This window comes from Calypte anna, chromosome 1 (assembly GCF_003957555.1).
Source record: "Calypte anna isolate BGI_N300 chromosome 1, bCalAnn1_v1.p, whole genome shotgun sequence".
NCBI classification, from domain to species: domain Eukaryota; kingdom Metazoa; phylum Chordata; class Aves; order Apodiformes; family Trochilidae; genus Calypte; species Calypte anna.
In genome coordinates, this window is record NC_044244.1 from 132,031,496 (window position 1) to 132,047,285 (window position 15,790).

The 15,790-nt window shown below is 36.4% G+C and overlaps 1 protein-coding gene across 3 annotated transcripts in view; it reads left to right on the top strand.

The window, feature by feature from the left end:
• Positions 1 to 15,790, top strand: part of HERC2 (HECT and RLD domain containing E3 ubiquitin protein ligase 2) — a 110,884-nt gene that overhangs the window by 59,375 nt on the left and 35,719 nt on the right. For all 3 annotated transcript variants that reach the window (XM_030466662.1, XM_030466670.1, XM_030466675.1), the window contains exons 43-60: positions 262 to 397; positions 979 to 1,122; positions 2,299 to 2,441; positions 4,228 to 4,495; positions 4,648 to 4,790; positions 6,226 to 6,324; positions 6,414 to 6,582; positions 6,674 to 6,799; positions 7,565 to 7,673; positions 7,823 to 7,962; positions 9,167 to 9,357; positions 11,091 to 11,196; positions 11,359 to 11,450; positions 11,990 to 12,165; positions 12,655 to 12,766; positions 13,709 to 13,790; positions 13,883 to 14,026; positions 14,334 to 14,424. In XM_030466662.1, the coding sequence (XP_030322522.1) occupies positions 262 to 397; positions 979 to 1,122; positions 2,299 to 2,441; positions 4,228 to 4,495; positions 4,648 to 4,790; positions 6,226 to 6,324; positions 6,414 to 6,582; positions 6,674 to 6,799; positions 7,565 to 7,673; positions 7,823 to 7,962; positions 9,167 to 9,357; positions 11,091 to 11,196; positions 11,359 to 11,450; positions 11,990 to 12,165; positions 12,655 to 12,766; positions 13,709 to 13,790; positions 13,883 to 14,026; positions 14,334 to 14,424 (2,471 nt within the window). The remainder of the gene's footprint in view (positions 1 to 261; positions 398 to 978; positions 1,123 to 2,298; positions 2,442 to 4,227; positions 4,496 to 4,647; positions 4,791 to 6,225; positions 6,325 to 6,413; positions 6,583 to 6,673; positions 6,800 to 7,564; positions 7,674 to 7,822; positions 7,963 to 9,166; positions 9,358 to 11,090; positions 11,197 to 11,358; positions 11,451 to 11,989; positions 12,166 to 12,654; positions 12,767 to 13,708; positions 13,791 to 13,882; positions 14,027 to 14,333; positions 14,425 to 15,790) is intronic.

Genomic DNA, 15,790 nt, shown 5'->3' on the forward strand with positions numbered 1-15,790 from the left:
CCTGGTCTGCTTTAGGGACTGCAGCTCCTTCTTGCTCTGTCTTGTTTTTTCACCAAGTAGGGCTGCAGTAGTGTGGGTTAGGAGCTTATATAGGGAATAGAAGTCCTTTCTGTTTTTTCCTGGTCAAGAGCAGTGAGAAAATGCTACTTTTTCTCTTCTTGAGTTAATGACCATTGAAAATTTTGAATGATTTTGTAAGATTTTGGAAAATGCTTATCTGTAGCTTTTGTTTTGTCTTGTTTCCCCCCTGCCTCTGTCTAGCTTCCAGTTGTGGCTTTTAATGTGAACAATTTGCCTTTCACTGAACCTATGCTATCCATTTGGGCTCAACTAGTAAATTTGGCTGGAAGTAAAATAGAAAAACAGAGGATGAAATCTCCCAATCAGGGTCTTTCAGGTACAGTTGTGTTGTTTTTTAATTTTTTGTTTGTTTGTTTGTTTTTTATTTTGGTTTTAAAGAGCTGAAAGTACTCTGGGAAAAATACTGGTAACAGCAAATGTACATATGAGAGGGGTTTTTCTGGAACCTTACCTTTTATCTTAGTCAGTATTAAATAGTACATACTTATGAGAGAAGTTTAGCTAGGAGAAGAATTGCTTCTGTTAGTGGAATACTGATTTTACTTCAGTGAGAAAATGTAAAAAAGGTTTAGGCCTGGATGTTTTGTATTGAATTGTTAAAAATACTGAATGCATAGAACATCTTGACTGCACTTACTATGCTGTAATCAGCTGTATGGTTTTCCATGATGTGAAAAGTTAGGAAAATGGTGTTCTTAGTATCCTGGGTCATAGAATGTGTGCAGACTTTTTATCCAAGAGCTGCTTAAAGTACCTCGTATCATCAGCATCAGCTTTCACACAGCAAATTAAGAGATAAACTGACTTTTGGACTGGAGTGTTATGAATTGTAGCCTTTTTTTTTTTTTCTAATATAAGAGATTCTCGGCACTAATGGCTGTTTAATGTTTCTAATAGGTCAAGTGGATTTGGATCTACTGCGGTGTCAGCAGCTAAAGCTGTACATACTGAAAGCAGGCCGAGCTCTGCTCTCTCACCAGGATACACTAAGGCAGATCTTATCTCAGCCTGCTGTTCAGGAGTGTGCATTAAGTGCTACAGGTATTCTGAATTGCCACCTGAGTGTGCTGATGTTTGTTTGTATGGTACCCTAGAGTATGTGACTACAGCCCTTGCGAGTGGCAGCTGAAGGGCAGAAATTAGATTTGCCCTCTGAAGGCAAAATAATAAAGATTAAAGTTCAGTACTGTTTTAACATGATCTAATCAAAGCATTTTGTCTTTTTAACATAGGATTTGCAGACATAAGTGGTTCAGATGTTTGGAGCTTAAAACATTGGATTTAGCTAAATGAGTAACTCCTCTGTAGTTAGTATGTTTTGTACATAGTTCTAAAATACTTGTGGATATTTTGCAGTGATTTCTTCTTCTGCTTTTAACCTTAAAATTGGCTCTTTCTTATACTAAAAAGGTTTTGAAGTTTCCAGTGAACAAGTATCAAGATACAATGTCTTAAGCATAACCTTAAAAAGAGTTTAAGGAAATGTAATTTTAATAATTTAAATACATGCTCTCTATAAATTCATTCTGCATATAAAAACAAATAGCTCTGTCATCTTTCAGGATAGCTATTGATGTCTTTATAGTTTAATGAATTCTTTAATTCTTCAGGCATCTGTGAAGCATGTAATGTCTTCAAATGTATTTACTAATTTGAATATTTTAAAAAATTTTTATCAGTTGTCAAATTTTATGTCAACAGAATAATAATTTTGTTTTTCTGGGAACGGAACATGGTTTTACTTTGAATGAGGAAAAAAAAATAACACCTATCCTTTCTGTTTTTATTTTTTTTAAACCATATCAGCATAATTACATGAGGACTATTAACTGTTCTGTTACTATTTCATATATGAGAACTTCCTTTGGTTGGAGTTGGATGGAAAGTGAGAACACTTTCCTGTAGTAGCCTGAGTAAAGATCTGGGAAACTTGAATGTTTATGCCAACAAGAATACACAATCAAATATAAAAAATGTAGAATAATGGGCCAGTTGATTAAAAAAAAAAGGTGTATTCTTTTGAAGGGATAGTGAGTATGTATAGAGAGATCTTTCAAAGAGTTTTGTTGGAAAGGGGAATTAGTCAAACCAGAAAGCATGTACCATGGTTTTGTGAATCAATTAGATTGTTGGTTGTTGAACTACTAAGCCCCAGGTTAAGTCTTGAGATTGACTTAGATGGCATGATTTTGGTTAAAATAATGTTTTTCTTTCAAGAGGATGGAGCAGTTGCCTCTCCTGACATAGGAGATATGTCTCCTGAAGGACCTCAGCCTCCCATGATTCTTCTACAGCAACTTTTGACAGCTGCTACACAACCTTCACCTGTGAAAGCAATATTTGACAAGCAAGAGCTTGAGGTAGTGTCTGTGATCTGCTAATTAAGTAACCTATTAAATAAGTATTTCAAAGATGTATTCCAATTAGAATAGAATAGTCTGGTTTCAGTGGAAGGTACCTCTAGTGATCATTGAGATTTTTTGAGTTTTGTTTTTTGCTGTTTGGTTTTTTTTTTTTATTTTGAGTCAGAATTTTTATTTGAAGCTGCTCCTTAAAAATGAATACTACTAGAATTTCCTCTCTAAGAAGTGTTTTGCAGCATTACATACTGGCTATATATTTAGAATAAAAGAGATATTTCAGTTGAAAAGGACCTACAATGACCATCAAGTGCAACTGCTTGACCAATTCAGGGCTGACCAAGTTAAAGCACATTATTATGGGCATTGTCCAAATGTCTCTGACAGGCTTGGGCATCAGCCACCTCTCTAGGAAGCCTGTTCCAGTGTTCGACCACCATCTTAGTAAAGAAATGCTTCTCAGTGCCAAGTCTGAACCCACCCTGGCACAGCTTTGAGCCATGCTGGCAGATGCTCTCCCTGGGTAGGAGAGAGAAGATCTCAGCATCTCCCTCTTTCAGTTCCCCTCCTCAGGAAGCTGTGCAGAGCAGTGAGGTCACCCCTCAGCCTCCTTTTCTCCAAACAAGACACAGTCCCAAAGTCCTTAACCACTGCCCATAGGCCATTCCTTCTGGCCCTTTCAGCAGTTTTTTTTCCCTTCCCTGGATGCACTGAAAGGACCCTCACATCCTTCTTAAATGATGGGGCCCAAAACTGCACACAGTGCTTGTGGTGAGGCCTTATCAACACAGAATACAGCAGGATGATCACCTCTTTTGATCTGCTGGTCATGCTGTGTGTGATGCACCTCAGGATGGGGGGGGTTTGACAGCTGCCAAGGGAGTCAGCTGGGTCATGTTGAGCCTGCTGCTGACCTGCACTTCCAGCTCCCTTTCAGATCTCCCAATTTATCCTTGTGCCTGGCACCACTCCGTCCTCAGTGCAGATTGTGACATTTGGACTTGTTAAATTTTATCCAAGTAATTATAGCCCAATGCTCCCGTCTAGATCCCTCTGCAAGGGCTCTTGTCCCTCAATATAGTCAGTGGCACCTCCACTTTAGTATCACCAAATTTAGTGTCATTAGCAAACCTGTTAATGATGCATTCAACTCCTGCATCCCAATCATTGATAAAGGTCTTGAACAGATCTGGCCCTAGAATAGAACTCAGAGGAACACCACTGGTAATATGTCTCCAGCCAGATGTAGACTCATTCGCTACACCCCTTTGAGCTCTGCCCTTCAGACAGTTCTTCACCTTACCTAGCATATTGTGACCCTGCTTACTGCACAGTTGGACAACTTGTCCAGGAGGATGCTGTGAGGGATGGTGTCAGAAACCTTACTAAAATTCAGAAAAACTACATCCATCACCTTCCCTTCATCCACTATCAAAGAAAAATATAAAAATTAATTTAAAGTAGTTAAACAGGAATTTTTTCTTTTGTGAACACTTGTTGACTGTGCCTGATGATTCCATTGGTCTTTATGTCTTTCAGTATAATCTTCGTCATTTTTCCAGGTATTGAGATTAGGCTAATGGACCTTTAGTTCTCTTCTCCCTCTCCCTTTTTGTAGGCTGGAAAAACATTTAAACTTGTTAAGATATATGTGTGTGTGTGTGTTTATATTTTTTTCTTTTTTTAAAAAAAGGGATGCGGAACCTTTTTGGCAAATAACCTTTAATTACACAAAAAATTTACTAAATACACATTTTACTTACACTGATTATTTATTCTCATTTAGGCTGCTGCTTTGGCAGTATGCCAGTACCTGGCTGTAGAATCTACACATCCTTCAACTCCATTGTTTGAGGACTGCAGCTCTAGTGAAGCTACAACACCCATCACAGTGCAACATATCCGACCCACAAAAGTGAAGAAACGCAAGCAGTCTCCAATTCCACCCCTCCCCATTGTGGTTCAACTTATGGAAATGGGATTTCCTAGGAAAAACATAGAATTTGCACTAAAATCTCTTTCTGGAACCTCTGGAAGTGCTTCTGGATTACCAGGTATTTCATGCAGTTAAATTTATAATGTTAGAGAAAGAGAGTTGAAAGCAGACTAAAACGTGGTATACAAGGGAGCAATTGCTGGTTTCTTATTGGATTCTGTCTTAAGAATGTCAGAGAATCCCTTGGACACAATTTCTTTTCTGTATTAGGAGTAGAATCCTTGGTTGGTTGGCTCTTGGATCACCCTGATGTTCAAATTACGGATCTCTCTGATGCTGATACTATATCTGATGAATATTCAGATGAAGAAATAGCAGAGGAGGTGGAAGAAGCTGAAGCTGCTTGCCCTGTGGTAAGTATCAACTTATTAAAACCTATGTCACGTTACCTGGCTGCAAATTTTGTAATCATTTTCCTTTTGTGAACTTGGTTAGAGTACAAGGATATTCTGCTCTCCCAAATATTCAAGACTGTAACAGGGAAGACATTTGTCACGTGTTTCTAAGGTGCATCATAAAAGAACACAAGAATATCTATAAATATCTGTGTATGAGCAACACAGGGAAGAGTAGAATGCAGGCAGATGTTACATTAGTGGCAGCTATAACCATCATTGGCAGCTGGTCTCAGACTAATATAAAATTGTGGATACTACAGTGTAAAATTGGTAAAGGACTTCTGTTGTGTGTGGGTTTTTTGTTTGTTTTTTCAATTTGTTTGTTTTTTTCCTGCCTCCCTTCCTTTCCTCTGAAAAGCAAAGGTACCTTACTTACAGGGAATGACTGAGGAGTTAGTGAATAAATGTCGAAAAGATGCCAGTGAAATGACTTAGTTTTTTTCTTATAAAAGCTCTTTTCACTTATTGGTGGTAAAATGACCTTTAAACAGTCTATTGAGTATGATGACTTGAATGTAAATTTGTATTAGGCTTCTGTCGACTTTCAGGAACTGTTTCAGTAAGGATTTGCCAATAAAATGAAACGAGTTCCAAATTTCTATTTAATTTTGAAGGAGTTACGTTGAATTCTGTGACACGTGGGATTTTGTAATTGAAAGAAATTCATTATATTTTGAAGGAAATTAACTTCACATTTTGTTCTGATCTTTGTCAGTATTACAGTGAGAAACTGCTCTATATATTGACTGGAATGAGAAAACATGTAACACTTGAACAAAACAGTTTTCTGAAAATTCTCATTCCAGATGGAAAGCAATTGTTCTCTTGTAAAATATTGAAATGAATAATTTCAATAGTTGCAATATTTTTTCGTCAACATCTTTTTTTAAGGGAATACTTTATATATCACTGTATTACATAACAAAAAAATTTAGTAGTATACTTTATTTAGGAGATGACCATTCAACACTTTTTTTTTAATTAACTTTTTTTTGTCTTTAAGCAAGGAACCTAAGAAGTATAATGTGAGTGTTTATCTGCAAGGCTAAGTTTATTACTCACAAATCCTCTTTGTTCTAGTTTCTTTGCCAAGCAGATTTCCTGAAAGCAACTTGTAGCTTGTTTCACACATTTTGAAAATTTTCATCTACATTCCTTGGCAAGGAATTTTGGAAACTGAACTTTAGTTTAAAGTAATGGAAGTGATAAAATGTTAGTCCTCAAGTGAATTGGCTTTTTGAAGATTTTACCCATTTTGGTACACAACTCAGATATTATATTTGTCTTTTCTGTTGGGTCTGTTTGGTTAGTGGTCTCTGCTAACAATTTTATTTTCTGAATTAAAAATAAATTTTGTAACTATATATGTTTATTTTGGATTTTTTCCCAGTCAAGTGGTGCTGTTGTAACAGAAAGCCAGACCTTTAAGAAACGATCTGATTTCTTAAGTAATGATGACTATGCCGTGTATGTGAGGGAGAATATTCAGGTAAGTATGATGATGGAATAGCTGCATGTACCAGAACTACTTCTGGTACAGAAGTCTTTGCATGGTTACAGCATTCTGTTTTTCCCTAGGTGGGGATGATGGTTAGGTGCTGCAGAACTTACGAGGAGGTTGGTGAAGGAGATGTTGGCAAAGTTATTAAATTGGATCGAGATGGATTGCATGACCTTAATGTACAGTGTGACTGGCAACAAAAGGGTGGTACCTACTGGGTCAGATATATCCATGTTGAACTTTTAGGTAAGTTCACTGTTAGCTGCTTTTTATTAAAAACATGAATGGTACACATGGGAAACCCCACTCACCATACATTTATTCTTGCAATTGCTAGGATTCCCACCACAGAGTTCTGCCTCTCATATCAAGATAGGTGACAAAGTGCGTGTGAAAAGCTCTGTTACCACACCCAAATACAAATGGGGATCAGTCACTCACCGAAGTGTGGGAGTTGTCAAAGGTAATTTGTATTCAAAAGAGGGAATGGGGAAATAATAAAACTACAAACCACAGGCTTTGTGCAGTGTTTAAGGAATCTTCTAGACACACTTAGAAATCGTAGTGTTTCATTGAATGTTGCCTGATGATAAGAGACCAGAGGGTGCATTTGTGTCCATGAAGCATTTATAGACACATTCTGTCTGGCAGCTCATTTTGTTAGTGTGTTCATCTGCTTTTTGAGTCACTCCATTCAAATAGTAAGAATCTCTAAGCATCTGTATAGCTTCCCATTATAGTTTTTGTATTCATACTTTGGATGAACCACAAGTGGTTTTCCTTTAAGAAGGCAATCTAACTTGAAGACTTCACATGGAAGTGAGGAGAAAATGGGGTGCACTAGCATCAAGCTCTAAGGGATTTTATAGAAATAATCTGTGGGCCATAGCTTTTTTGAAGAGGTATAGATTTTGGTCATACTAAATTTGTACTTTGAAGTATTCTCTTTCCTTTGGGAATCATTTAAAAAAAAAAGTGAAAAATTCATACTCAAGGAATTCAAATAATGTAGTATTATATATTTTAAAAAAAATCTTTAGAACATCCTTTCTTTCTGCTCATTTCCAGACTATTTAGTTAGGTTAATATATAGTTAAATTAATATAAAAGACTACTTTTCAGATTAGTTTTTATTGTGTGTTTCTGTTCTGATGTTGCACTGGACACTTTCTGCCATATTTTATAGAAATTTGTAACACATTGTATTTTTGCTGTATTTTTGTCACAGCTTTCAGTGCCAATGGAAAAGATGTCATAGTAGACTTTCCTCAACAGTCTCATTGGACTGGCTTGTTGTCAGAAATGGAACTGGTTCCCAGCATTCATCCTGGAGTCACGTAAGTGATGATTTGTGTTTTTCATAATCCATGCAGGTTATCCTTTAGCCTTATTTTTGTGATTCCATTATCTTGACTTTTGTTACAGTAAACTTGTGCCACTAAGACTCCTAGAAATACATTTACTCATTGTTATTCTGTGAAACCAGGTGTGATGGCTGTCAGATGTTTCCGATCAATGGACCAAGATTCAAATGCAGAAACTGTGATGATTTTGACTTTTGTGAGACCTGTTTTAAAACCAGGAAGCATAACACTCGACATACTTTTGGCAGAATAAATGAACCTGGTAAGTTCCAGAATCTAAGTGTTTCGTAAATTAATTTCAACTGCATTGAATTTGTTCTAAAAAGAGTTTGAAATTTCAGCTACTTAGCATAATGAAATTAGTGTTTGAGCTGGCCCTATAGACAGCAAAGCAGATCTTAACACTGCTACAATTGCTTGTGGTGGACTGCACCAAAATATCAAACCTTAAGCTTTCTTTGTAGCATTTAAAAAGGTTTAAAATATATTCACTGTGACAGGAAGTCTTTCTCTGAACTGTGTTTTCAGCTGCTGGACGATAAAAGGTATAATCCTTAAATCTTCCTGCCTTTTGTTGTCAGCCAAAATTGAGGTGAATGAAATCTTCATGAGAGCAGGTATTGCCTACGGATGTGTGGTGGCTGTTGCCTCTATTTTTCCATAATGGAAAGATGTGGAAGTAAAGGGAAGCTTTTTGAAAGACTCATAATCAGCAGTTTTTCTTTCTGGGGCAAAAACAGGTGCAGTCATTTTAACTCCAAAACTTTTGGGGTTTACATTATTATGCAAAACTTACCTGACATTACCTTATATTTCTTTTCTCTTCACCTGTCTAAAAATCACTCCTGTAAGGGATTACTGTTGAGAATAGGGTGCATATTTTTAACATGCTGTGGTGGTGTATGAAATTTATCCTCCATGAACCTGTATTTTGAAGTTTGTATCATCATAAGTTCTGATTTGTACTTCAAAAGGAAGGATCCCTTTTAAGTGTCTGTTCAGAGAAGAATGTTAGTTTTATATGGATTCTGTCAGTTTAAAGACTGCACCAGTAACGTTTTATCATTTGATTTTACGAATTACTCTTAGTGTCTTGCATTCCTGAAGAAGGTGATTTTTTTAAACTTGTTTTGTGTTTATTTTTTACTAAATTATGCCCAATTTCGTCATGCAAATCAATTGTATAAGTGTAAGAATAGAAAGTGTGACTATCCCAAGTGACAGAGATGGAAACTTGTAGTCAGGTAGAGTGCTTAAAACACCTTTAAAAAATAACATGTATTGAGTTAATGCCCTTTAAGTGTGAGTAGTATTACCACACCCCCGTAACATGCTTCTGTATTCTATTTTTAAAATACATACCTGAATTATTTGATTTTTTTAAACATTTCTTTCCACATTGATTATGGGTTTAATGAAAGCAAATTTATTTGAGGGGTATGTGCTTGACTTACTTCAACATGCAGGTCAGTCTCCTGTGTTCTGTGGGCGTTCTGGGAAGCAGCTGAAGAGACGACACAGTAGCCAGCGGGGAATGTTGCTGGACGATTGGTCAAGAATAGTTAAGAATTTGAATGTCTCATCCTCTGTGAATCAGGCTTCACGTCTCATTGATGGTAGTGAGCAGTGCTGGCAGTCTTCTGGCTCACAGGGAAAGGTAACTTTAAACCATAACTGGTTTAATCTGGTGTACTTTCTTCTTAAGAGGGAAGGTATTTATCCTGCTGAAGTATATATTTGTATCTTCGTGTAAAATAGAAGAGTAGTAAAAACAGACAGCCGAAGTACAAGACTGTTTCTTCATATTAAGTGTTCCTATTAAAAAAAAAAATGTGCTTCCTCTTTCTAGTTATTCCATGTGAATTATATGGAACTTGTGTGATACTTGAAATACAGGGTAATTATTCTATTCTGTAGGTGGTTATGTAGTTGTAATTGCCTTTTCAGTATAATAACTGATGAAAATTGTTCTTATCACATTCATTATTTTTTACTTAAAAAGTTTGTTACAATGTGAAAAGCACTTATGTTCTTACTAGCTAAAACTGCCTCCAATCACTCCCTCACTTGCATACAATACGAGAGTATCTCAAACTGGAAGGAACCCTTAAGGGTCATCAAGCCCAGCTCCCTGCATCTCCTGAGACTACCTAATCTGAACCATATGACTAAGACTGTCTTATAGATTCTTATTGTACTCTGATACACTTGGTGCTGTGACCACTTCCCTGGGAAGCCTGTTCCAGTGAACAACAAACTCCTCAGTGAAGAACCTTTTCCTAATGTCCAATCTGAACTTGCCCTGGTGTAGCTTCAGTCCATTTCCTAGTGTTGTATCACTGTCACCAGAAAGAGATTGTCACCTCCCCCTCTGATACCTCTATTGGGGAGGTTGTAGAAGACAGTGAAGTCTTCTCTTAGCCTTTTCTTCTCAAAGCTGAACAAATCAAATGACCTTGTGTCTGGCCTTTGAGACCTCTCAGCATCTTGGTCACCCTCCTCTGGACACACAGTCATAAAATGTGCTTTAAACTGCTCACAGTACATGAGGTGGGAGTCACACCAGGGTAGTGTAGAGTGAGACACTCTCCTCCCTTGGTTATACTGTACTTGTTGCACCCCAGAACATGATTGTCCCTTTTGGCTGTCAGGGCACACTGTTAGCTCATATTCAGCTTGCCACAGAGCTGCTTTCCAACCTCCAGTCCCCCAGCTTCTATGTATAACTAGTATTACTGTGTCCCACGTAGAGAATCCAGCACTTGCTCTTGTTAAATTTCATATGATGGTTGCCTAACTTTCTAGTCTATCCAGTTTTCTTTGTAAGGCCTCTCTGCCATCAAGGAGAGTCTGTATCCCCTCCTAATTTAGTGTTATCAAATCCCATGTCCAGATAATTTGTAAAAATACAATAATAATTATTCCTTAGTTCATGGTTTACCATTTTTATTGGCCCACAGCACTGCTTTGTGCCCAGTCTAGTCACCAGGATTTGCAGCTAGGCTTCTATTCTGTGTGTTTTGATGGCCACACTGTAATTATACCCAAGTACCCTTCCTTCGGCTTGTAAACAGAGTGTAACCAGTGAAAGTTTTACTATTATGTCCTGTTTCTTGATATCCAGGCTATAGTGTTTTCTCAGTCAGGGAAATCATGTTGCTCTTGGGTGAAATAAATGATTTGCTGCAACTGTTTCTCTTGTGTTTGGAGGATGGACCATGAGAAGCTGAAGGTTATTTTCCTTTGGCCAGTTCCCATGCATTTCAGCTGTTATGCACCATTCACAGATGTTTGTCATGCTTTCTTCAAGTGCAGCACACAATTATTCTCATTAGCCTTATGATGATCCTAGAAACACTATCTGAAAATTAAAATCTGTGTTTCCCCTAGCACTGGATTCGCTTGGAGATTTTTCCAGATGTTCTTGTTCACAGACTGAAGATGATAGTGGACCCTGCAGACAGCAGCTACATGCCCTCTTTAGTTGTAGTTTCAGGTATGTGTATGTTCTCTGACAAGTCTGAAAAACATTTTTTTTGTGCTTTGACCAGTATGCATTTATCTGATTTCATTTAACATTATTTAACTTGCACAGTTCCTGTTTATGAAACTAACACCATATCTTAAAATGTTTTTCTTTCCATGATCTGTTTTCTAGGGGGGAACTCCTTAAATAACCTTATAGAGCTAAAGACAATCAACATAAATCCTACAGACACCACTGTGCCTCTTCTCAGTGATTGTACAGAAGTAAGTGACGTTTGTGTGAGAATTATTCTTGCATGCATCAGAATATTTTACTGCAAGAGATGGATGAAAAGCACTGTTGTGATTATTAAAACATAGCATTTTACTTTTCTTCTAAATTAGCACTATTTCTAGCCCTTTAGTTAGGTTTATTATCTTGGTAAGTTTTGCCATAATTGCAGTAGATTTTTTGATGTAACCCAATATACCTGTGAACCAAGAAGACATCCCTATCAACTGAAAGTTGGAGATACTTCTGATGGGTGATAAAGTTTGTTTTTTATAGTTATGATCTTTCTTGGTTGCAAGGGGGAATTCATAGTGAATTTTTAGAATATTTAAAGCCAAATCATTCTCAGATCAATTAGGCCACATGTTCATCTTAAAGTGTGAATTGCATAGGGCTGAAAAGCCAAGCATTTAAAGTCACAGCGTCGTTTTGTCAAGGTGACTAAGTCAAGCAAAAGTTCAATTTCTTTTCTGTTAAGTTTTAAAATGTTACACAGAAGTCAAAAGATGGCAATTTAGTTTTTTCTTCTTAGTACCACAGATATATTGAGATTGCAATCAAGCAGTGCAGAAGCTCTGGGATTGATTGCAAGATACACGGCCTCAGCATACTGGGACGGATACGTGCAGAGGATGAAGATTTAGCTGCAGTCCCTTTCCTTGCTTCTGACAATGAGGAGGAGGATGATGATAAAGCTAACACTGGCAGGTAGGTAACTGCAGGAGTGGGGGAAAAATCATAAAGAGTCTTAGATATTCCAGTCAGGAGATTATTCTAAGGAGAGCAGCTTTGTTAGGTTGAATGGTAGTAAAGAGAAATCAGTGTCTTAGTTTGTCAGAATTGTAAGTAGGTATTTGTTCATAAATAAGTTTAAGATCATTACACTGGTAAGGTAGTAGCATTTTGTAGAACTCATCTGCTTCTGCAGCATACTTGGGTTTAAAAACCTAACTAAAAACTTGGTGTGTTTATATTTGGTTTGTGGCATGTGCATATTTACCAGTGCTCAGCAAAACAGTGGGGGGGGATGTTTTTGGGTTTTGTTTGTTGTAGCATTAAATTAACTGTGGTGGTGTAGCTCGAGTACTTAAACTGTTCCAAACTGTAGAGTAAGTAAATACAGTACATGTGTGCCTATGCTATAGCCTGCAGATTTGCTAAACTGACCTTGTTTTTTTTTTTCCTCACTGTGTTCAGTCTTGTTAGAAAGAAGGCAGCTGGGCTTGAATCGGCAGCTACAATAAGAACCAAAGTTTTTGTTTGGGGTCTGAATGATAAAGATCAGTTGGGAGGGCTAAAAGGTTCCAAGGTATGCTTGTTTTTTTCATACTTAGTAGAAAACAGAAACAGCTAAAAATAAGATGTACAGGACATGCACAATTCAAAATTAGTTAAAATTTAATCAAAATTTTACAGTTTTTTATCAACAGCAGACCTATAGAGATCTGCTAGGTGAAAAAACTGGAGAAAATATGCATTTTGGTTTTTGCTCTGAAATTTAGTTTGATATTTTTTTTCTTTTAGCAGACACTTAATTTGCTTTAGATTATAGTGAATGAATTTTTCTAAATATGTGTTGTACTCTATACATAATTCTGTTAATTTTGATATGAAATAAAGGTATTTATGAACTTTCCTATGTATTGTAACTGGAGCTTGTGCAGTAATCAGGAAAAAAATAGGTCAGGATGTTAGTATTTGATTGGTGTAAATGGTTTACAATAGAGTATAATTCAAGAGGAATTTCATCCCTCTGCAGCCATTTATACAAAATTTTTAATACCATGCAGATGGGAGATATGTGATGAATATTTATTCAATTTTAGGTATAATTAATCTGAAAAGTATGTTGGTTTTGTGTTCCCATATGCTGATTTGAAATGTGTTGGTTAACACTTTTAACTAGATTTATTTTGCTGCTCTGCCTATCTTGAAAACTGAGTTTGGTTTTCTCAAGAATAATTTGCTAACAGGAAAATTGTTGTTTATATACATTTTTTTTCCTCAGGTTTTGTCATGACTACAGTATTTAATTTTTTTTTCTTCTTTTTTATCTTTTGCCTGTTTTATATTAACTCGTGTATGTGAATTACTGTTTTATTAACGTGTGTATGTGAATTATATGAATAATACATGGAATTGCATGTAGTTAAACAAAATACTACCTGTTATATTGCCTGACTAGTTGTTCTTTTTTAAACTATGAAGCTTTAAAATGTATTTTAATGATCATTGTTTCCTATCACTCCAGATAAAGGTCCCATCCTTTTCTGAAACCCTGTCTGCCTTGAATGTTGTACAAGTAGCAGGAGGGTCAAAAAGCCTTTTTGCAGGTGAGATACTGTAGTTACCTAAGAGCAGTAACTGAGTTCCAGTTGTGACTCGTTAATGGTGTTTCAAACTTCTTTTTTTTTTATCACTGTAGTGACTGTAGAGGGTAAAGTTTATGCCTGTGGAGAAGCCACAAATGGAAGGTTGGGTTTGGGAATATCTAGTGGAACTGTGCCTATTCCCCGCCAGATTACAGCTCTCAGTAACTATGTGGTAAAGAAGGTGGCTGTTCACTCAGGTAACAGACCTCTGCTGTCTTTGCTTACATAAATGTAACATATGAAGCCTGAAAATAGTTACTTTGCAACTTTCTTGGGTGCTGTGATGCCCCAGAATATCTGATAGGTTTTGTTTTAAATAAATACAGGTTATTAATTTAGTTTTAATCACATAAAAACTCAGAAGAAAGTGAGTAATATGTGCTGTGTTTAAAGGCTGGTACAGCTACATTGCAGAAATACAGCGGTGTCAGATTTCTGGGATTTTTGCTAGACTTGCTGCCTGCTTGAAAACTTGAAGATTTAAATGTATGTTTACACTTTTAGGTGGCCGGCATGCTATGGCATTAACTGTTGATGGAAAAGTATTTTCGTGGGGTGAAGGTGATGATGGGAAACTTGGCCACTTCAGTAGAATGTAAGAATACTGAATTTGTCTGTGTTTCAGAGAATTTCTGTGTTGCATGTTATAACACTGCTGACCACCACTGTTTAACAGATGACAAGATTTTTAATACAATGGGAATAAAACCTAGTGTTGTGAAAACTTCTTTTCATCAGTGTATATCCATTTATGGTGCAGTGTTTAACGTAGCAGTGTTCAGTCATTTATAAAGGAGGCATTCAATTAATACAATGCTTGGAAACATGCTTAGTGTTTAAAGTCTTTAATAGTGTTTTTGAATATCACTCACAAAATGGCCCATTTTTGATATAGTTTTGGTTACTTTTATAAGCTAAGGTTTACAGAGGTGCCTTGAGTTGTAAAGCTGTTATAGCAGTTTTACATTTCTGCATTGTAACAGTTCATTAAATGTAAGCCTTAGAGAATATTTTGTAGTCCTTTTCTTTAGGCATTTGTTCACAAACTTGTTAGCAATAATTAAATGTCTTGTACTTCTTCTTGTACTTCTCATTAATATTTTAGTTCTCCACAGGACAGCTTTGAGGGAAATCTGAATTGTCTCGGGGTTTTTCTTTGTATGCACAACAGACAGATGATTTGAAAGAAAAAAAAAAAAAAAGAGTTAATTATTAATTGGCATAGTCAGTTGAGAAATCTTTTTCATTCTGATATGGTTGAAGACCTGCTCAGAAGGCATTAAAAATTACAGTGCCCAACTCACACAGTTAATATGTGACGAAAAAGAAGAAGGTGTATGTGTGTCAGATTAGTGAAAGGTGAAGTCCAGAATCCAGATTAGAAGAGTATTGTTTATTGTTCTTCTGTAATTTTATTAAAAGTGAGACTTGGAACTCGTGGGCATTTCATGGCAGCAAGTTTTCCAGAGGCCATACAAATTTTTATAAAACTTAAATAGTGGCTGTGATACACAGTCAATATTAGAAAACCTTGAGTTGAAACTCTTCCCTGGATTTAGAGCTTTGTAAACATATGAATAGTAAAATTTTCCATTTCTCTCATGGAAACCTAACCATAATTTCCAATTTCGAGCAAAGTTGTGGTGGGAGTGTCATCTTATAACCCTACTCTGTGTCCACAGTGTGGAGAAATAATTACTTCTAACAAGTTGCTCAACATGGGGCAATGACAGGATACCAGTTTTCACTTCATATTATACACTTTTCAGTTGATTGATCACTTTTGTATTTTGGCTTTGTCACCCATGTTTTTCCAGTGCATGCATAGTATTTATTTAAATAAACTTTGAAGTACATTAAAATAGTGTAAACCTCAGATTTATGCTAAGGAGTATACCTTGGAATCATAATGTTTCATCTCATTTTCTCTTTAGGCTACTGAAATTACACAAAAAGTTTTG